At 45.8% G+C, this 20,982-nt stretch overlaps 1 protein-coding gene across 3 annotated transcripts; it reads right to left on the bottom strand.

The window, feature by feature from the left end:
• On the bottom strand, nucleotides 1-16,483 carry PRICKLE4 (prickle planar cell polarity protein 4). Of its 3 annotated transcripts, none has more exons than XM_030221499.1 (8): nucleotides 16,379-16,483; nucleotides 9,387-9,535; nucleotides 7,138-7,221; nucleotides 6,858-6,998; nucleotides 6,330-6,533; nucleotides 5,858-6,044; nucleotides 5,177-5,617; nucleotides 1-956 (listed from the first exon to the last, which is right to left on the bottom strand). In XM_030221499.1, exons 2-8 carry the CDS (start codon nucleotides 9,519-9,521, stop codon nucleotides 460-462), a joined length of 1,689 nt encoding a protein of 562 aa, XP_030077359.1. In that variant the 5' UTR covers nucleotides 9,522-9,535; nucleotides 16,379-16,483; the 3' UTR covers nucleotides 1-459. The 3 variants fall into 3 exon arrangements, with proteins under 3 accessions (XP_030077359.1, XP_030077360.1, XP_030077361.1); XM_030221500.1 differs by lacking the exon at nucleotides 16,379-16,483 and adding an exon at nucleotides 9,665-9,762; XM_030221501.1 differs by lacking the exon at nucleotides 6,330-6,533.
• Nucleotides 16,484-20,982: the final 4,499 nt, after the last annotated feature.

Below are 20,982 nucleotides of genomic sequence, written 5' to 3'. Positions count from 1 at the left end.
CTTCAGCTGAGGAATAGGAGGTCGTGTGACACAGGTATGTGACGATGGAAGGTCTGGGTTTTATTTTGTGTTTTCTTTATAATGACATTACTGATTCAGAAACATATTTTAAATTAAAAGTGAATTAAAAGGTTACGATCTTAAGTGCTGATGGAACATCATTTCTAACTCTGCTGGTCCACAGGACAGTTTGTCACACAGCCTCCCCTGTGTAACATGAAGTTGTGCATTTTCCTTGCTCTGAATGATTAATTCAAAGCACCAGGCAGCCGTGATCACTCGTAAATGATGAGACACCTTTATGTCACCTTCTCTTTTTCAGACTAATGTCTATAGCTAGCGTAAAGCAAGCCAGTGCTGTCAGATGTGCTCAGATCAGTTGCCTGTGGCTGGGGTGTCTGGTTTGGGAGGCTGGATTCCTGCAGCCATGTACTCAGCGTGCGTGGCCTGGTTCTGTCCTCAGGACACGTTACATTTCTTGTTTCTTTCATCTTCCCTGTGTGGGTTCCAGTCTTGCCCAGCACAAATGCTGTCGGTGGTCCTGCAGCTTGGGATTGGTTTTCCAAAAAAGAAGCCTTCTTGTTCCGATTCTGAAGACGATGAGCAGGTGGAGCATCCGCTGTGGTCATCTCCTGCGGCCCTCTGGGAGTTACCAGGGCAAGCCGAACAGGATGCTCGTCCTGATAAAGTCTGGTTCTTTAGCCCCGATTCACCCCCGTTGTGCTGATGTAGGGCTTGACAGCTTTGCTTTTTCCTCTCAGGCTGTGGACCCTGGTGCTGGGTGATTAGTGCAGAACAGCTGGGTCCATACAAAGCACATGGTTCACTTTCCCAGTCTGGCTCCTGCCTGCTTAGACTGAGCTCCCCTCTCGTCTTTGAGTCCTGCGCTGACCTGTGTCTTTGGAGGGAAACCACTGGAGGTTCTGAGGGAGCTTTCTGGGTTGCCACTGATGTTCCTGGAAGAGAGAGAAAAAGAGAGTGAAGGAGGACCTGGCCCAATCTCGCAGCCTGAGAAGGATTTGTGGTTAATGGGAGCAGCTGTTGCATGATTGCAGCTTAAAAAAAAACAAACCTACAGAGACAGATACCTTTTGGTACTTAAGGAAACTTATCCTACCAGTAGATACAGGGAACCGCTGTCTTGTTAGGTTGAAACTGATGGAGAACCTAGTTCGTCCTCACCCAACTCGTGATGACGTGGGTGGATGGGAAAAGGGTGGCAGGAGAGATCAAGCACTCGGGTACGAACTAAGGAGCAGATGCAAAAAGGCTGGCGCTACAGTTGCGCACAGATGTCTGAGCACCTGGCTTCTACCATGAGGGTAATACCCTGTCACACAAAGTTAAATGTATTTTAGTTTATGCGTGTAAAACTTGTGGCTAATTTGGGGGAGGGAGAGGGCTACTTACACAGAAAGGGTTCGCAGTAAGCGTGAGTTCTGTGCATGTCTAAAAGAACATGGAAGTGCCAGCATCCATCAGCCCCTGTTCTGCACTGAGCATGAGCCTCACAAATGTATGTGCAAGCAATTTTTGCAGGGCTGATACTTAGATCCAAAGAGGAGGCGCTGATGTGTACTTTCACTTTCGATTTTGTTCGGACACATATCTGTAAGCTCCTGTCTGCCTTTGCCTTTCAAATAGGGTTACCATATTTGCTCCCGCCCCACCCCTTTCACACACACACACCCCTGTCACACCCCCCTAAGGGTGTCCTATCCTCCTCTCACCTTACTGTACTGCCTTGGTGGTCTAGTGACCTCTTCGCGGCAGGAAAGAGCCCCTTCTTTCCTGGCAGGAGCACCTGCAGACTATTTCTTGCTGACTCGGGGCCTGGCGCTGATTCAAAATGGCCGCCGAGAGTGGCTTTGCAAGACTTCTGCATATGTCTCGTGACGCCACTTCAACTCTCAGTGGCCATTTTGAATCGGCACCGGGACCAGAGTCAGCAAACAACAGTCTGTAGGCACTCCAGGCAGGAAAGAGGGGGCTCTTCCCCTGCCCTGAAGAGGTCACTAGACCACCGGAGCAGTACAGTAAGGGGAGGGGAGGATAGAACACCACTAGGCCCGCCTGCCCATTTGTCTGCAAATCCCAACAAACAGGCAGGCTGGCAAAACCCGCCTGGTTGCCCGGCCATGTCCTCAAAAAGAGGACATGTCCGGGTAAAACCGGACATCTGGTAACCCTACTTTCAACCTCACGGGGGCTTCCTTTAGGCTGCAAAAGGAGATTAAAATGGCAATCTCAAAAACTGCATGTAATCTCCCTGTGAACCCTTGTCTGCAGCCCTGGACCTGATGGTAACTGCGTGTCAGAAACTCCCATTTACCTCTTTAGTAGCATTTATTTTAATTAAATATGCAACCTTCTATTCCACGTAGGTTAACATGTGCTCCAGACAACGCAAAAGGTGACCTATTCCAAAGCTGGAGATTTAAAGGCCAATGAGTGAGATTTCTCTCACAGATCCTTGCTCAGTCTTACACCAGCTCCAGCATATGTACATTCCAAAACTGACATAGTCTAATCAATAAATAGAAAATAATTTTTTCCTACCTTTTAAGGGTCTTTTACTAAAGGTGTGCTAGTGTCCCATCCCTGCTATCATTTTAGTCGTCCTTCGCTGCACCTTTTCCAATTCTACTATATCTTTCTTGAGATGCGGCGACCAGAATTGAACACAATACTCAAGATGCGGTCGCACCATGGAGCGATACAACGGCATTATAACATCCTCACACCTGTTTTCCATACCTTTCCTAATAATACCCAACATTCTATTCGCTTTCCGAGCCGCAGCAGCACACTGAGCAGAAGGTTTCAGTGTATTATCAACGACGACACCCAGATCCCTTTCTTGGTCCGTAACTCCTAACGTGGAACCTTGCATGACGTAGCTATAATTCGGGTTCTTTTTTCCCCACATGCATCACCTTGCACTTGCTCACATTAAACGTCATCTGCCACTCACCCCCTTCTGCAGCAAATCAGATACAGAAACTGATCAGACCATGCCCTAGGAAGGATTTCTACATCAACCAGAGATGGTGATAGATGAGGTACAAGTTTCAGATCTAAAACATGCCCAGCCAAGTGCGTGGTCTGCTTTACCATCTGGGACAATCTGAAGGTGGCAAGAGGATTGAACAAAATGTGGGAATAGGGAACAGAGGATCAACGGGAAGATTAAAGTCTCCTATAACCACCAGAGATGATGGATCTACAGATGTTCAGAAAAAGAGAGCAATCATGACAAAACATTCGGAGGACAGTGGGCTACACACCCAGTTTCTGTAGCATTCCCTAAAACCAAAACATCAACTGTACCAATGGTGCCTTCAAAAACCTTACTCAATTTAAGAACTGCCCAACAAAATTAAACAACCCCTCCCCACCTCAGATCAGATCCCTACAGCCTCAATCCCCCACCTATCCTGCAGGCCAACACTGCTTAACCAAAACAACATCTGAGGTCTCCAGCCACGATTTGGCGACTCCCAGAATATCAAAATCATACTGAAGAGCCAAATCATTAAGCACTACAGTCTTATTACATACTGAACGCTTATTGAGCAGATAAGTCCCCCTGTAATGGAACCACAGTTAATGTTCTATCAAGAGATGAAAGAGACTCGTAGTGGCCCTTACTGGTGACTTCTGAAATCTTACACATGAAATAACAAAACAAATATAATCGGAGCTCTACTTTCCCAAGCCTTAATCACTCTCTTTTGTTGATTCTCTCCCTCTAGCGTGAGGCCTCCACTCTTCTCCGTGTGCCACCGATGGGCGAGGATAACACTATTCCTGCAGAGACAACACACGCGAAGGCAACACAGAGGGGAGGACAATATCCCAGCCACTGGTGAACCAAAACCCTCCCTGGGTGACCCAGAACACAACACAGCTCTCAGCAGACAACTCTCCGCTCTAGTGTGAGGCCTCCACTCTTCACTGCGTGCCGCCGATGATGTCACCGGTGGGCAGGGCTAGCACTGTCCCTGCAGAGGGTTGGGGGTCCGGGGGGGGGGGGAGGGTTTGCAGGAAAATGGGCATAAACGATTGCAGAGGAATAAGTTAACACCTCCTGGGACCAGGAATTCATGTTTCCAAATTTGAATAGCTAATAGCTTTATTACCATTGATTTTCATGGGATGTACACTGGGGCCTTTGCACAAGGTTAGTTTCTGTGCAAGACTGTTGTCCAGGTGTTATACTAACTGAATGCTTCCATCTGTGCCAGGGCCGATGAGGGGGGGGGGGGGGGGGGGGGGGGGGGGGGGGGAGGAGACAGGGGAGACAAAATTCCCCGGGCCCGGGCCTCTCTCCTGCTCCCAGGCTGCTGGCGCTGCAGTCCCCGGTCTCACCCCACCCGCCCTCGGCTCCGTCAACAGCCCCCCTGCGTTCAAATCGGCAGCGCCTCATCTCCGTGTCAAAGTGGCAGATCACCTCCCTTCGGGCCCTCCCTCCCTGTGTCCCGCCCTTGTCTGATGTAACTTCCTGTTTCCATGAGGGCGGGGCACAGGGAGGGAGGGCCCGAAGGGAGGCGATCTGCCGCTTTCACATGGAGGTGAGGCGCTGCCGATTTGAATGCAGGGGGCCCGGTGGCGGACAGAGGGGGCTGTCGATAGGGCTGAGGGTGGGCGGGTGGAGACTGGGGACTGCAGCGACAGTGGTAGCGATTGGGGGAGGAGCGGGGCGGCTCAGTCTCTCGGCGGCCCTGACCTGTGCTGGCTTTCTGCATCAGCTTCTAAGTTTGTAGCTGAGGCGATGGAGGGTTAAGTGACTTGCCCAAGATCACAAGAAGCCATAGTGGGATTTGAACTCCTAGCTTCTCTGGTTTTCAGTTCATTGCGTTAATCATTAGGCTCCTCCCCAGCAGGTTCTGTTTCCCTCACACCACCCTCTCCTTCCCCCAGCCCCAGTGGCCCTGACTGCTGCGATAAAATCCTTTAAAACAGTACCTGGAAAATATTAACATCTAACAGGAACAGAGGGCTGTGTGTGTGTGAGGGAGTGCTAGATGCTGCTTATGTGCAAGTAGTGGGGGTAAAACCCAGCTGGGACCAGCAGCTGCCAGAACCTGCCCCCTTCAAGTACAGTTGAATGAGGCGGGAGAGGAGAGCTGAGTGCTACAGCATCAGTGATACTAATAATAAGTCATATCGGTACCTGTTGAGTCTCTCGTAGTGATGTGACCAGCTGCCATCAGGGTCTCAATCGGCTGCTTCTCACAATTCGAGGACTGCACATCTTTCTGACTCGGCCTGGTGACTCTGTCCTCTTTGGGCTGTGGCCACACTGCTTTCGGGTCTTGGGGATCTTTGCCCTGGAACTGGGGGGCATTATCATGAACCCTATGTGATGCAGTCTGACCAGTCTGATTCCACCACGCTTCTACAGTCTCTGAGCTGTCCCTTTGGGTAGTACCGTCACCTATCCCATGACTTACAAAGTCTGGATTCCAGCTGCAGGTCTCACTACAGAACAGCACTCCATACCTAATTGTGAATGGGGAGCCCAGCAGGGATTTTTGACATGAATCACAACAGAAGCAGGAGGTCCGAGCATGCCAGTGTTGGCCCTGGTATGAGACGTGCTGACAGTCCAGGCCTAAGAAAGAAAGAAGCAGGTCAGCTTAGCTTGCAGATGCTTGAGTGATGCATTTCAGAGTACAGTATAAAAGTCCTAAATCTGACCCCTCACCTCAAGGGCTACCTCCCTCTTGCTGCTCAGATTTCACATCCAATGTCCACTGTGAGCAGTTATGAGAAATAAACTGTATATGGGATGATACCAGAATCAGATGACCCCTCCACTTTATTCACAGCTGCACGGTCCGGCATTTCTCACCTATGGGGTCTCCGCAACTCTGACAGGTCTCAGCATAGAGGCTCTGGAAGCAGGTAAAGCAGTATGGGCTGCCACTCTTCATGACGTACTTCTGTCCCCCAAGTACCCCCTCGCAATCTGTGCAGCAGAAATGTTCCACATGCCAGTTCCACCCTTCAGCCTCTGTCAGCTCCTCAGCGAAAATCAACTGTGCAGTGGGAAAACAGAAACCACATCACACACACAGAGTGAAGATAAGAGCTCGCTGGGATCTTGGGGGGGGGGGGGGGGGTAGGAGGGACGGTGAAGTCTGCTAGGGGAGCACATGCTAAATTTTCCTGGAATCACTGGGGGAGCAATGGACTCGGAACGCAGGAAGTTGGGGGGGAGAATGGGGTTTTAGGGTTAGGAGTCTGAGTTAATTGGTGTCTGGGGGGATAAAGGAACTTCAGTGACCTTCAACTTGCTGCACTCTTTGTCACATGACACCTGCCTGATCACACGAGGCACAGCGTGGTCTAAACAGCTCTGCGTGATGGCGACCACAATATACGTCCCCATCCTGATGAAAGTAAATAAGGTGCAGGAGAGGTTGGCTGCAGGTCACACAAGTAAAGCAGGAAGGATGCCAACAGCAATGATCTCCGAGCTTCGATGCCCACACAGCCATCTCCCCTCTGTTCATCTGCCTGCCGCACTGCGGAGCAAAGGAACAAGGTTACAAGCCAACTTAATATTTATGACCCCATCCTTCTACCAAGCCACTGGAAGAGTCAGCTCTTTATGCAGTGAGATACAGCAGATTCAACAGAGGAATAAGCTGTGTGAAGCTCTCCTATAACCCCTAATCTTCACTAGGGATGTCCATGTGGATTGCAGGACCTGCACTGTGGACCATGGGGGGTGATGTGGGGATCCTGCATAGTTTAGGGTGGTGCTCTGTGGTCCTTGCATGCTCTGGGGGAGAGCATAACAATCCCTAATCTTCACTAGGTACATACTTTGCATGCACACTGCCTACCTGGGGAGAGCAGCACTCTGCACTCAGGGACACTGTGGGCTGAAGGACTGCCTGTCCCAAGGCGTTCAGTCTACGCCAGGCGCTGAACCTCTGCAATTCTCCTCTCTCTTTCTCTCCCAGAAACCAGTGGCAGTATCTGTCCTGGAGGGAAAGCACAGGGAGCCTCAGAAGGGTCACAACACAGTGGAAGGGGAGAAGGAGAAGTGAGCTGATTTTGTGGGAGGGAGGAAAAGAGGTCCCAGGTGCTGGGGGCAGAAACGGGGAGAAGTGATGAGCTCACATCAGAATCCTGGGGTGGCAGCTGGCTGAGAAGAGCTTTGAGGTGCACTGCGGTGATTATATCAGTCCTTGGAGAATTGAAAAGCTGCAGAACAGAGAAAGGTTAGGAACATTCAGAGTGTATTCAGCTGTTCTTCTTTCCATAAAATAACTTTCAGATTTTTGCTCAGTTTAAACACAGTTTCTTGAGATTCTAGGACCACCATATTACCAGAAAAATAAACCGCAGTAATCACAAGTGAAAACAAGAGGTCATAATGCAAATAGATTGTTCCACACAGTCTCCCAGCCAAGGTGGTGGAGACAAGGACTATATCTGAATTTAAGAAAGATTGGGACCAGCACAGAGAATCTCTGAAGGAGAAGAGGTTGTAGAGCTGGGCAGACAGATGCTTGCCATGGTCTTTATCTGCTGTTATTTTGTGCTAATAGGGAGTAAAATGACAACTGTGATAATGCTGAGGTTTGACGCCTGGGCACACGAGCACCCCCAATATTAAGTAAACTCCTTGACTATGTCCAGGGAGAGTTAATATCATTTGCGATCTACGAACAAACCACCTTCCGCAAATTATTGAAGACCCATCTTTTTGAGAAAATTTACGGAAAGAACCAAAACACATAAAGCCCACACTCATTGTTCAGTTATGCACCATTACAGCCACTCCTGTATTCTCATCCCCCGAAATCATACCACACTCATACCTTTACTCACAGAAAATGTATACCAAGTGTGTTCCTGTTATTATATATTGCCCCTTTTTGTCTCCCTTGCTTCCTTTCAATGTTTCAGTGCTTTTTCCATGATTATACTCCTTATCGATACTTTAACTTTGACTCAAACGACTCACCACAATGTAATCCATAACCAAGTTGTAACAAATTGTATTTCCATGATTCATAATGTATTGTAAGCCACACTGAGCCCGCAAAAAGGTGGGAAAATGTGGGATACAAATGCAATAAATAAAATAAAATAAATAAACCCCCCCAATCATTTTGAAAAGTTGGCTCCAGGGCTGACCAGGAATGTGGCAGAGACAGCATCAGCCATTCCTCAAGGGGAAATGGGACTTGATATACCGCCTTTCTCTGGTTTTTGCAACCACATTCAAAGCGGTTTACACAGTATATACAGGTACTTATTTGTACCTGGAGCAATGGAGGGTTAAGTGACTTGCCCAGAGTCACAAGCAGCTGCAGTGGGTATCGAACTCAGTTCCCCAGGATCAAAGTCCGCTGCACTAACCACTAGGCTACTCCTCCACTCATTCCACCAATAAGAGCCAACCTCATCAGTGATGTCACAATGGCTTGATTGCCCAATACAGTTCCCCAGGATCAAAGTCCACTGCACTAACCACTAGGCTACTCCTCCACTCATTCCACCAATAAGAGCCAACCTCATCAGTGATGTCACAATGGCTTGATTGCCCAATACTTGGCTCACTTCTGATATTGTGATGTCATAAGGGAAAGGGGGAAAGGGAAAAGGGACAATATACCACCTTTCTGAGGTTTTTGCAACTACATTCAAAGCGGTTTACATATATTCAGGTACTTATTTTGTACCTGGAGCAATGGAGGGTTAAGTGACTTGCCCAGAGTCACAAGGAGCTGCAGTGGGAATCGAACCCAGTTCCTCAAGATCACAGCATTAACCACTAGACTATTCCTCCACCTAGTGGTGACACCTAGTGGCCAAACATATGGTACACATTAACCAAGTTCCTGTCGGAGTGCAATTTGAAGCCTCTGGCCAGTCTGTTAGATGTGGGATACAAAAATGAGGGAGGAAAATGCCAGGACACAGAGCGAAGCATGCGCTGACACATTCCCAGGACACACAGGGCACTGCTAACTCCAGACTCCGTTCCTTTTATCTCGTTGCACCATATGCTTGGAATGGACTTCCTGAGTCAGTACGTCAAGCTCCATCTCTGGCCATCTTCAAATCTAGGCAACAAGCCCACCTTTTTGAGGCTGCTTTTAACTCCTAACCTCTATTCACTTGTTTAGTACCCATGTCTGTTTTATCATTCCCAGCTTAGTAAATTCTCTTATCTGTCCTGATTAGACTATAAACTCTGTAGAGCAGGGACTGTCTCTTCATATTCAAGTGTACAGTGCTGCGTACGTCATTATTCCCAGATCAGGGCACACACAGCCCAGCTTGCACTGGCACATTATGCTACTGAAACCTGGTTTGAACAGAGCCCAGTAAGGGTAGAACATTCAGTTGCATCTTACCTTTGCAGGTTGCAGCTCCTCTTCCAGCACACAGCCAGAATCGTTGTCACAAGGTGAGGCATCAGAAGTGCCAGCCTGCTTCCCATTGCAAGTAAACCTCGCTCTTTGGTAGTGAACTGGGCTCAACACAGCCATGCAGGAAAGGGAACCTACAAGGATGAGAATGAGTTAAAGTGGGGAGAAACTCTGAGATTTGTGTCTGCTCCCCGTCACAGTGAGGGGCACTTGCAGGACATTCACCTCCAGAGACTGTGGTGAAAAAAAAAAGCCCAGATTACCTTGTGAGTAACAGAAGAGTGCTGCTCTCTCCAGCTAGGACACAGCAGAAGAGTGACTGACCCTCCCCTGTAAAGGTCAGTGAATTCCCATGGAAACTCTCAAGCTCTGTTAATGAAGTGCAATAGTTCCATGTTCCCAATCACTGCCCTTTTCCCCTCCCAGGACCACTGGTACTTCCTTCCTAGGACTGTAACCAAAACACACTAGTCTCAACAGCTCTGCCTCCCTCCCAGGCTTCTCTGAACTCCGTCCTGCATGTGTGGGAGGGATACAAATGAATTATCACCTCATTGACAGGTCAGTCCAATGTAGATGACATCACAGTTGCTTCCATGACAATGAATTATGATGTCACAAACACCATTGAGACTTGGCTTCTCACTTTTTCACTTTCAAAGGATGTGGACTTTGGGTTTTCATGTTGTCTTTAATTTGTATCTAGAAACATGGATGTAAATGGGCCCAGCCTTGGTTCCTACTGCTTGGACGGGCCAAGGGAACTGCAGTGTGCATTTCTCAGCCGTAGGACTGACTCTTCCAAAGTGGGGCTAAAAGAAAGAGTAAAATGGAGACCCCCCCCCCCCCCCCAGGTTGCTCCAAATGAAGGACTAAGGACTGATGCACAATGTGAAATGTTTATAACTCGCTATAATATCCCTTCTGAGCAAACTAAAATGTCTAGAATTCATAGTAATAGTTCCTCTCAGCCACTGATGTAATCATTATTTTGCTTCATGTACTGAACCCTTTTCAGGGATTTGGCAGTATAAAAACAATAAATTGATGTTGACATTGAAGGTCAACATGAGGCTAATTTTTTAAACAAATGGCCAAATCGCTATTTTCAAAACCCATTTTAAAGAGTTTGTCTATGCAGTTCACTTGCAATGTGTCCAAATCACAAGGGGGGGGGGGGGTGTTGGAGCGGGATTTGGGTGTTCCCAAAATTTTGCCATAATGGAACAAAGCAAAAACATCCTGGGCTAAAAGTTAGACATTTTGGTGTTATTGTTATACTCTGTTCTGTAAAATTACTAATGCCAAGAGCCAACAATATTTCTTGTGTGTTGCAGTGAGAAATAAAGATTCCTTTTGGTTTTCTAACTTAGCCTGAGTTTTTTTTTATAAAAATAGCATGACCAAAACGCAGCCTAATACAAGACCAGGTTCAGTCACGACTGTCACAAAAAGGTGCCCTGAATGACCCCCCTTACTCCCCCAAATGTCGCTGACCCCCTCCTACTCCCTAAAGCTGTGAAAGAAACAGTACATACCAGGCTTGGGGGGGGGGGGGGGAAGATTCCCCGGGCTCAGTCTCCAAGGGGGGGCCCGGTGCCAGCAAGGCTTCTAGAGGCAGGGAGAAGGTTCTGCTCCCTTAGTCTGTCTCTCTCCTGTGCTTGAGTGTTGGGACCCCGGTGATTGAGTTAACAGGATAATACCCAGGTCCTACCACAAGAGCAGAATGGCAGACTGAGGGAGCAGCAGATACAGGAAGGTGCAGGGGATGGGGGGGGGGGGGGGGGGCAGCAGTTGCTATAATTTCATGAGAATAAAATGGATGTTTGGCCACTGTGTGGCTCAAATTCACTGAGAACCACATAGTTTAAAGCAAAAGAGAACAGTTGTTCCAATGGCAGTTGTCATCTGCAAGTTTTGAAGAAAAGGTGGAGGAAGGGAAGAGAGTGAGGGAGCCACAGCTAGGTTCAGTGAGGGCTGCCACTGATTCCTGAGCTTTGCAAGGAAGAGCAATGATCTAGTTAGTTGCTTCTTCCACTAAAGGCCTGAAGTAGAGACAGGCTTTCACCTGTTCCTAAAGCAGAGATAGGTTTTGCTTAAAACTTTCTGGGAGAATGTTCCAGAGTGATGTTCTTGGAGGTGACGTAGGTAGGAATACACCTTGGGAGGACCACAGAGGGCGAACCTTTTCTTCAAGTATTTTGGGCCTTTTCCCTTAAAGGCCTTGAAAATCAGACAGAGTTTTAAATTTAGCCCTGGCTTTCCTTCTTTCATAACCCATCCTCGATCCTCCACTTCCCTCATTTTTAGGGACTTTAACTGTCAATGCCTTTAAGGTGCTTATTTTCAAAGCATATGAATGTCTCAAAATGCCCAAATGGCAGAAAAGGGTCACCCAACACTGCAGTACATCCAAATAGCAAAGGGGCATTTTGTGGGCGGGACTAAGGAGGGCCCAAAATCAGGACATCCAACAAGGCCAACTGAACGGGAAGAAATGTCCAAGGACATCCTGTTATACCTGTTTCAGTTACATCCTGGGTACAAAAAGGTCTCTGATTGAGCAGCTGATCACCGTAGGGATTAAGGCATGACACCTCCTTAATCCCCCAGTGGTTGCTGTCCCCCTCCCTCTCCCTGAAAGTGAAACTGAAAGGGGATAACAGCCTCTATGACATATGAGATGGACGTCCATTTTGGACGTTATGAGCTGGACTTCTCTATTCTGACTTGGACATCCTGTCAAAAATGCCCCTCTAATTTTCTTGCTTTAACCTCCTCGTTCAATCTCCAGCTGTGCTGGTTAGTGCAGTGGACTTTGAACCTGGGGAACTGGGTTCAATTCCCACTGCAGCTCCTTGACACTCTGGGCAAGTCACTTAACCCTCCATTGCACCAAGTACCTGTATATAATATGTAAACCAGTTTGATTTTAACCACAGAAAGGTGGTTTATCAAGTCCCTTTCCCTTTCCCTACTCACCGATATGGCCACTGCCTTGATCTTGTCTTCTTCTCTAACTGCTCACTCTCAGATACCTTCACCTCAGTTCTTCCCCTCCGTAACCATCATCTGATAACTTTCACACTTAACCATCCTCTCCTTCATTTTTCTTTCTTTCCAATCATTTAGGAATCTTCAGGCTATTGACCCTTGCACTCTCTCCACCACTGTTTCACTTTTCCTCTAATCCGCTATGTTATCCAACTCTGTCAATAAGTCTGTTTCTTCCAATAATACTATTCTCTCTTCTGCTCTGGATGCTCTCGTTCCTCCCATTCCCCGTAAGGGGTACCAAACCCCAGCCTTGGATGACCTCCAGAATCCACTACCTATTTTCCTGTACCCGCTGTGCTCAGCACCTTTTGCTAAAATCTGATGCTGATGCGTGAGATAAACATAAAGGAATCCTGTTTAGAAGAAATGGTTCCGTGGAATCTTAGCGGAGATTGGGTGGTGACGCCGGTAATTGGGAAACAAAACGGGAGCTGGGCAGACTTCTATGGTCTATACCCTGATCGTGACTGAATAGATAGGGATGGGCTTCGACGTTAGCTTCAGAACTTAGTACAAGAATAGTGTTGGGCAGACTTCTATGGTCTGTGTCCTGAGAATGGCAAGGACAAATCAAACTCAGGTATAAAGTATCACATACCATGTAAAAATGAGTTTAGCTTGTTGGGCAAACTGGATGGACCGTACAGGTCTTTATCTGCCGTCATTTACTATGTTACTATGCTGACTTCATATATTTCAAATTGTTGCTCGTCTCCTTCCACTCTGCTCTTGCACTTGCCAAACGAGACTACTAGGAATGGGGGGTGGGGTAGCCTAATGGTTAGTGCAGTGGCCTGAGAACCTGGTGAACTGGAGCCAAAAGAACCTGGGGAGCTCTTTGTGACCCTGAGCAAGTCACTTAATCCTCCACTGCCCCAGGTACACACACTTGTGAGCCCACTAGGGACAAAGTACCTGCATATAATAAATGTAAACCACTTTGGCATATCAAATCCATGACCCTTTACGACAGCCATTTGACAAACCCTCTTGGCTCCAACGCTTGCAGTCTCTTTGCAACACTGAACTCTCTCCTCAAAGTGCCTCCAGCGCCAACTCACTGAAGAGGAAACTGCTCTTCATCTTTCCTCCTCCAAACTCACTACCTGTTCCTCTGATCTCATTCCCACCTATCTGCTCAGCTCTGTCTCTCGTACTATCCTCCCTTCTATCTGTCATATCCTAATCTTTCACTTTCCACTACAACTGTTCCTGATGCCTTTAAACATACTCAAAAAACCTTCACTAGGCCCTACCTGCCTTCCAACGATCATCCCATTCCCTTCCTCCGTTTCTTATCCAAGCTACTTGAATGTGCTGTTCACTGCCGCTGTCTTCGTTTTTCTCTCATCTCAAGCTATTCGTGATCCACTACAATCTGGCTTTTGCTGTCTACATTCATGAGAAACAGCTCTTGTTAAAGTCTCCAGTGACCTGTTCCTGGCCAGATCCAAGGGCTTGTACTCAATCTTCATCCTTCCAGACCTATCTGCTGCTTTTGATACTGTTGATCACCACCTGTCCTTATTTGGATATCATGGCTCTGTTCTGTCTTGCATTTCTTATCTCTCTCATCACACTGTTATCCCACTGTCAATCGATGTATCTCAAGGCTCTGTCTTGGGGTCTTTTTCTCTATATTTGTTTTACTATGGAGATGGCATGGACAGGAGCAAGTAGGGATTGCTCCTGCCCCAATGTGCCACTAGACCACCAGGGCTGTACGGTAGTCCCGGGGGGAGGGGCCTATTGGTGGGTCCAGGAGGGGGGAGGAAGTGGGAACTGTGCCTGTTCGGGGGGGGGGGGGGGGAAGTGAAAGCTCTGCTGGCTGGGGGGTGGTGGTAGGCAGGCAGCAGCAGTGGTGGGGGGACACCATGGGGAGGGAGGGAATGGGAGGAATACCAGGTGCCACAGAGGTACGAGGCAGGTCTTGAATATAAACCGAGATTCAATTTTTTGGCCCCAAAATCTCAGTTTCTATATATGGCAACATGGAATCTTGCTACTTTTTGGGATTCTGCCAGGTACTTGTGACCTGGTTTGTCACTGTTAGAAACAGGATACTGGGCTGGATGGACTTTTGTTCTGACCCAGTACGGCAATGCTTGATCTTATGGCTGTTTCAACCAAATCCCAGAGAGAGACCTGTCTGAGTGTGGGATGGAGGAAAGGGAAAATGTGCCATTGTGTCACACTGGAAGTGAGTCCTTTCAGACTTATAGTAACAGGATAACAATCGTAAAACAATGTAAGTTGTCATTGTCTAGCTACACCTGTTCTACACCACCTTGACTGAAACTTTTTATAAGGGTCGTTAATAAATTTTAATAAATAAAACTGAGAACATAGTAAGGTAGCAAATTACAGCAGATAAAGACCAAAATAGCCCTCCTGGTCTGCTCCATGATCACTTACATATAACTTTTCCAAAGGTATATAACATAAGTACATATTGTCATACTGGGACAGACTGAAGGTCCATCAAGCCCAGTATCCTGTTTCATACAGTGGCCAATCCAGGTTACAAGTACCTGGCAAGATCCTAAAACAGTACAATACATTTTATGCTGCTTATCCCAGAAATAAGCAATGGATTTTCCCCAAGTCCATCTTAATAATGGTCTATGGACTTTTCCTTTAGGAAGCCATCCAAACTTTTTAAAACCCCGCTAAGCTAACTGCTTTTACTACAACGAATTCCAGAGTTTAATTACATGTTGAGTGAAGAAACATTTTCTCTGATTCGTATTAAATTTACTACTTGGTAGCTTCATCGCACGCCCCCTACTCCTAGTATCTTTGGAAAGAGCAAACAAGCGATTCACGTCTACCCGTTCCACTCCACTCATTATTTTATAGACCTCTATCATATCTACTACTACTACTATAAATCACTTCTATAGCGCTACCAGTCTCCCCTCAGCCGTATTTTCTCCAAGCTGAAGAGCCCTAGACGCTTCAGCCTTTCCTCATAGGGAAGTTGTCCCATCCCCTTTATCATTTTTGTCACCCTTCTCTGTACCTTTTCTAATTCCACTATATCTTTTTTTGAGATGCGGTGACCAGAATTGAACAGCACCTCTCCTCCTGACGATCTTCCACACGATCTCTCAACCTTCTTGTCATGTGTATCGACCATGACCAAAATCCATCCCAGTGTTCACCTCCCCATGCTTTCTTTAAACGCTGACGCAGACTTTTCAAAATGATCGAGGGTGTTAAACCCAATGGAAATGACCCCTCCCTGGAGAAAATCAAAGAGTTTGCACAATATACTTCATTTCCACCCCCTTGCCTCTAGGATCCTCTATGTTTATTCAATGTTCTTTTTAAAAACCCTTACTGTATTTTTTCTTCACCAGTGCCACCTCTTCCCAGAAGGCTTTCCAACATCCACCACCCCTTCTGTGTATAAATATTCCCCAGGGTTGGTTCCTCCCCCTACCTCTTTGTTCTATAATTTCCTCCTCTGATGAATAGAAATGTGAAATAAGACAAGGTAAAGAGTGTTGTAAAAGCTGTCTCTTTTAGATAAGGAAGCATTTCCTTGATGGTTCTGTCCCAGAATAAGAATGAATACGAATGCATGGAAAAAAACACCAGGGGAAAACTCATGGGGTGCCCAGTAAGTCCTCATTTTCCTCTCCAGGAAAAACAAAGCTCTGCAGAGCTGACAAACAGTCACAGGATATGGAGTAGGCAGGAGCAGCAGCAGAAGAGAGATCAGCAAGGGTTGGAAGAGAAATGCAGGAAATGGCTTGGGGAGCATGAACATATGCATTAAATTCAGCTAGACCTTAAAGCTTGAGATTTACTGCTCACATGAGAATGAGATCTGCATTCTCCCTTTTCCTCAGTCCCCCTTACAAAGAAGCAGGGACCAGTCCCCCTGGACAAGCCCCTAGGAGTTAAGAGATTACCTGTTAAGGCTGTTTGGGAAGGCAGTGGACCTGCCCTAAGGCTCCTAGACAAAAAAATCCTTTCCTAAGTGTGCAGAACAGCCGGGGAAGTTCAATAAGGAAAAGGAAAACAGCAACTGGCCAGGAGGAAGGACTGTAACAGGATGATGGTTCTAGCCAATAGCCTGTGTGCAGCAGCCTGGGAGGGAGCAGAACAGTGTGCTGGGGCAGGACTACTGCATTTGTTTCCCACAGCACTGACGAAACCCTCTCTACCTTGAACTTTAGCACAGTTCCTTTCCAGTATGAAGTCTCTCAGCACATCAGTTAAATCAAATCCAGCCCTAAAGACACATCCAGGATCGATTCACATATCTTTATTGGCCTGACAATTTCATATGAGTTGCCAAAGTGGATAAAATAAAACAAAAAAGCCCAAAATACATATTTGACAAATTTGTGATAATAACAGCAAAACAACATTATCACCTCTCGCTTAGACTATTGCAACTTCCTTCTCACAGGTCTCCCACTTAGCCATCTCTCTCCTCTTCAATCTGTTCAAAATTCTGCTGCACGACTAATATTCCGCCAGTGTCGTTATGCTCATATTAGCCCTCTCCTCAAGTCACATCACTGGCTTCCTATCCGTTTCCGCATGCAGTTGAAACTCCTCTTATTGACCTATAAGTGCATTCACTCTGCAGCTCCTCAGTACCTCTCCACACATTCCTACCTGGGAACTCCGTTCACTGGGTAAATCTCTCTTATCTGCACCCTTCTCCTCCACCGCTAACTCCAGACTCCGTTCCTTTTATCTTGCTGCACCATATGCCTGGAATAGACTTCCTGAGCCGGTACGTCAAGCTCCATCTCTGGCCGTCTTCAAATGTAAGCTAAAAGCCCACCTTTTTGATGCTGCTTTTAACTCCTAACCCTTATTCACTTGTTCAGAACCCTTATATGTGGCTTGGATCTCTTTCAGGGAGAGAAAACTAACAACTTATAGCAGCAGCTTCAGAGAGCATTTTCCATCTCACAGATAGGCTGCAGAGAATACCTTCTCCTGCTTTAGACTTAATCCTACCCACCCTACCCCTCTACCCACCCACCCCTAGAGTGACATGTCTTATATAACCTCCCTATCAACCCACTCATTACTTTACCTCACCCATTTCTATTCTTCTATCACCTTCTCCCACTACTCCAACCAGAGTTACACCTAATCACACTGACCACCCTTCAACATCTTCTGTCCTTCTGTGACTGTTCTCTTGTGCTTGACTGCTTAAATATTTTAAATTTAAATGCTTTACTTTTTGTCTATTAGATTGTAAGCTCTTTGAGCAGGGACTGTCTTTCTTCTGTGTTTGTACAGCGCTGCGTACACTTTGTAGCGCTCTAGAAATGTTAAATAGTAGTAGTAGTAGTAGTATTTTATCATCCTCACTTTAATATTCTCTTATCCTGTTTGTTTGTCCTAATTAGATTGTAAGCTCTGTGGAGCAGGGACTGTCTCTTCATGATCAAGTGTACAGCGCTGTGTACGTCTAGTAGCGCTATAGAAATTATAAGTAGTAGTAGTAGTAGTAAAAGACTAAGAAGGACGATTTCTGGTTCTGCCTGCTGGTTTGTATTTCTCTTCTTTGCCCCAGGATTCTATAGTATTTTTCCTACTCATACTTTTAGAAGAAATCTTTGATTTTTTTTTTTTCACTCAGCGTTGGGAAATGTGCAACTTTAATGTCTTTGTATTTTGCAGAGTACAGGAGGAAATGTATTTCTGTTCTTGGGGTTTATGGGTCAGTGTGTGTCTGCATGCTTCCATTTCTGGTCTGTGGCCACTTATTTTGTATGAACATTTTTTATTTTTTGTTGCTTTAAATAAACAGTGCCATCATTGAAGTGCGAGTAGCATTTTCAGCTTTGTATCCTACTGGGCATCCAAATTGTGAATATGTTAAGTGGGTTTCTGCTGAATTCCAGAATTTGGTGATCTCAAGAGAGCGACTCCTTATTCAAAAAGAGATAATAAGGCTCCTGCATATTACATAAGAACATAAGCGTTGGCATACTGGGACAGACCGAAGGTCCATCAAGCCCAGTATCCTGTTTCCAACAGTGGCCAATCCAGGTCACAAGTACCTGGCAAGATCCCAAAACTTTACAATACATTTTTTGCTGCTTATCCTAGATATAAGCACTGGATTTTCCCCAAGTCCATGTTAATAATGGCTTATGGACTTTTCTTTTAGGGTCTGTCTGTCTTTTGTATGTATGACCCAATCAGATATTCTGCTAGTGTGTAGTTTCTGTTTGGAGATCCATAGCAGTCCAGCTTACTCTATTTTCCAATCTGTGCCTCTCAATAGACCTATTATTGTTCTGCAGTGTTTGGATTACCTGCTTTTCATAGGTCAGTTAATAGCTATTTCTGTTTTGGTTGTTGTTGGTTTGTTTAGGGTTTTGGTATTATTTATTTCATGCTGCTTAACAATTAGAAACCCTTATTTATTTTTTCAAGACTTTTTCAAATGCTTCTCACCACCAATCACCGCATCACTAATAATAATACATTTTAAATATTACAGTGCTCAGTCGTGCATATTAACAATCACTCCACATGATTGAATATAATATGGGTTCCTCAAACATCATTGCACTGTGCCCCTACCTACCTCCCTTTATTGGAGGCTTAAAGTTGTGCTCGGTGCAATATAACCTGAGCGTGATGTATAAACTCAAAGTACTTATCTGTAGATGGTATTGTAGGGTAACAATTGCAACACCATATGGTAATCCATATATCGGGAGTGAGTGATGAAGACAATTCCGTGCTCGTGCTCAATTAAAATATTCCTCTATCTTCCAAACAACATCTTTCCTCAATTGCTTGAGGGCTCCTTCCTTCTTAATGGTCTTCCCAACACCAGCTGTGTTTCGCAACACTGTTGCTTCCTCGGGGGAATTTGCATATCCTGAGGTGAGATATTTTTATTGTCATCACAATCAAAGATACAAATTCAACCAAACTGACACATTCCAGGTTGCATAAAAAATACACATGTTTAAGTTGACAATTTTTTCAAGAAACACCCCCCCCCCCCATTCATCTACCTCCTCATTAAATCCAGATACTTCCATAAACCACATGGTTAGGTAACCCTATACCAACTAGATGGTCAAAGTATTAAGAGGTTATTTATTTTAAACATTTCTTAGTCCACTTGGTACAATAAAACATATTTAATACAATCAACCCATAACAGCAATACTTAACAAATAAAGCAGGCCACACTACAGAATGTGAACATTCTGCCATAAAACTCCTAAACTCCTGCCCATGTCGGTTCCAGTCGCAAAATGGCTGCTGCGACCTCCAGGGGCAGTTTTGCAAGCTATTTTGACGTGGAAGCTGGCCTCATGCAAGAGTGAGGATCACTCCTGCGTTCGCTACCTACCAACAATATGGTAGGCCCAGAAGGGGGCTGCCACTCGGGTAGGAGGGGGTTGCCCTGGAGGGTGGGTCCAAGAGGGGGCTTTTTTTGATCGGGGAGGGTGTGGGAGCTGCTCAGCACGGGTATTTTCAGCCAAAACCTAAATAAGCCAAACATGGACTTCAGTTTGGTTTTGGTACCGAAGCCAAAACCAAAATTCAGTCGGCCTCTAATTGAAAAGAGGCACCTCCAGAAGTCCAGAGTCAGTCTAAATGTGCCAACATTGTCCAGTTCAGCACACTATTAGCTGCCAAGTTAATACAAAGTTAATTATGTTCAATGGAAAATAAGTCACTTAACCCTCCATTGCCCCATGTAAGCCGCATTGAGCCTGCCATGAGTGGGAAAGTGCGGGGTACAAATGTAACAAAAAAAAAAATCTGTTGGCTCAGTCTGCCTGCTATGTGAATATTCCATCATTGTTTCATTATTGCTACCACATATTATATATGGGCATTTGCTTTAGACTTTTAATTTGTTTATCCAGACCTTACATACACATGGTTTGCTTTTTAAACCCAAAGGTGAATCCTAAGGGTGGTTGAACAATTAGGTATAAACTATGTTGTTTCTGACTTTACTTATTTTGGACTGCTTTGGGTCCTGCTGATCTGTACATCTGCTGTCTGGAATTTTGGAAGATGGAAATAAGGAAATAAAAATTTAATTTTGGATGCACTCTGTAGAAGTTGTTTACTTTTGCAATGTGATGGATGCCTGTTCTGGTGTGTGCATGTGATAATCTTTGAAAAGCTGCCTATACTTATAGCTATGATTTCTGAACATGTGGCATAATTAAAGGACAAACTTTTAAATGCCCAGTTGGGTATATATATGCTATTCTCAACTTTGTTAAATGTTTCAGACATATCCATCTATTTGTTCCCACGATATAACTGAATTCTATTATCCTGTCTCATTGTATTTTCAAATGTAAGCCACATTGAACCCAACTTTGCTTGAGATAATGTGTGATATAAATGTTTTAAAAAATCCTTTATCTTCCACCTTTTAAGGCACTGCCTACCTGCTGGACAGCGATGGCACAAGGAAAGCAAGTTTGGTCCAGTGAAGACTAACTCAAAGTAACCTGTTCCTTAGCTGGGCACTAGTATTACCATTTTGAAA

Source organism: Microcaecilia unicolor, chromosome 12, assembly GCF_901765095.1.
Source record: "Microcaecilia unicolor chromosome 12, aMicUni1.1, whole genome shotgun sequence".
NCBI classification, from domain to species: domain Eukaryota; kingdom Metazoa; phylum Chordata; class Amphibia; order Gymnophiona; family Siphonopidae; genus Microcaecilia; species Microcaecilia unicolor.
Note: the sequence above shows the minus strand (reverse complement) of the source record. Positions and strands in the feature narration are given on the sequence as shown.

Bases quoted from the DNA above. Each gene is read 5' to 3' on its own strand.
- PRICKLE4 (XM_030221499.1), bottom strand. From the start codon at position 9,521: ATGGCTGTGTTGAGCCCAGTTCACTACCAAAGAGCGAGGTTTACTTGC. The intron at 6,534-6,857 runs GTAGGCAGTGTG...TTTGCTCCGCAG, and splicing joins CAGAGTGCTGCTCTCCCCAG to TGCGGCAGGCAGATGAACAG. The intron at 5,618-5,857 runs GTGAGAAATGCC...TTTCTTTCTTAG, and splicing joins GAGTTGCGGAGACCCCATAG to GCCTGGACTGTCAGCACGTC.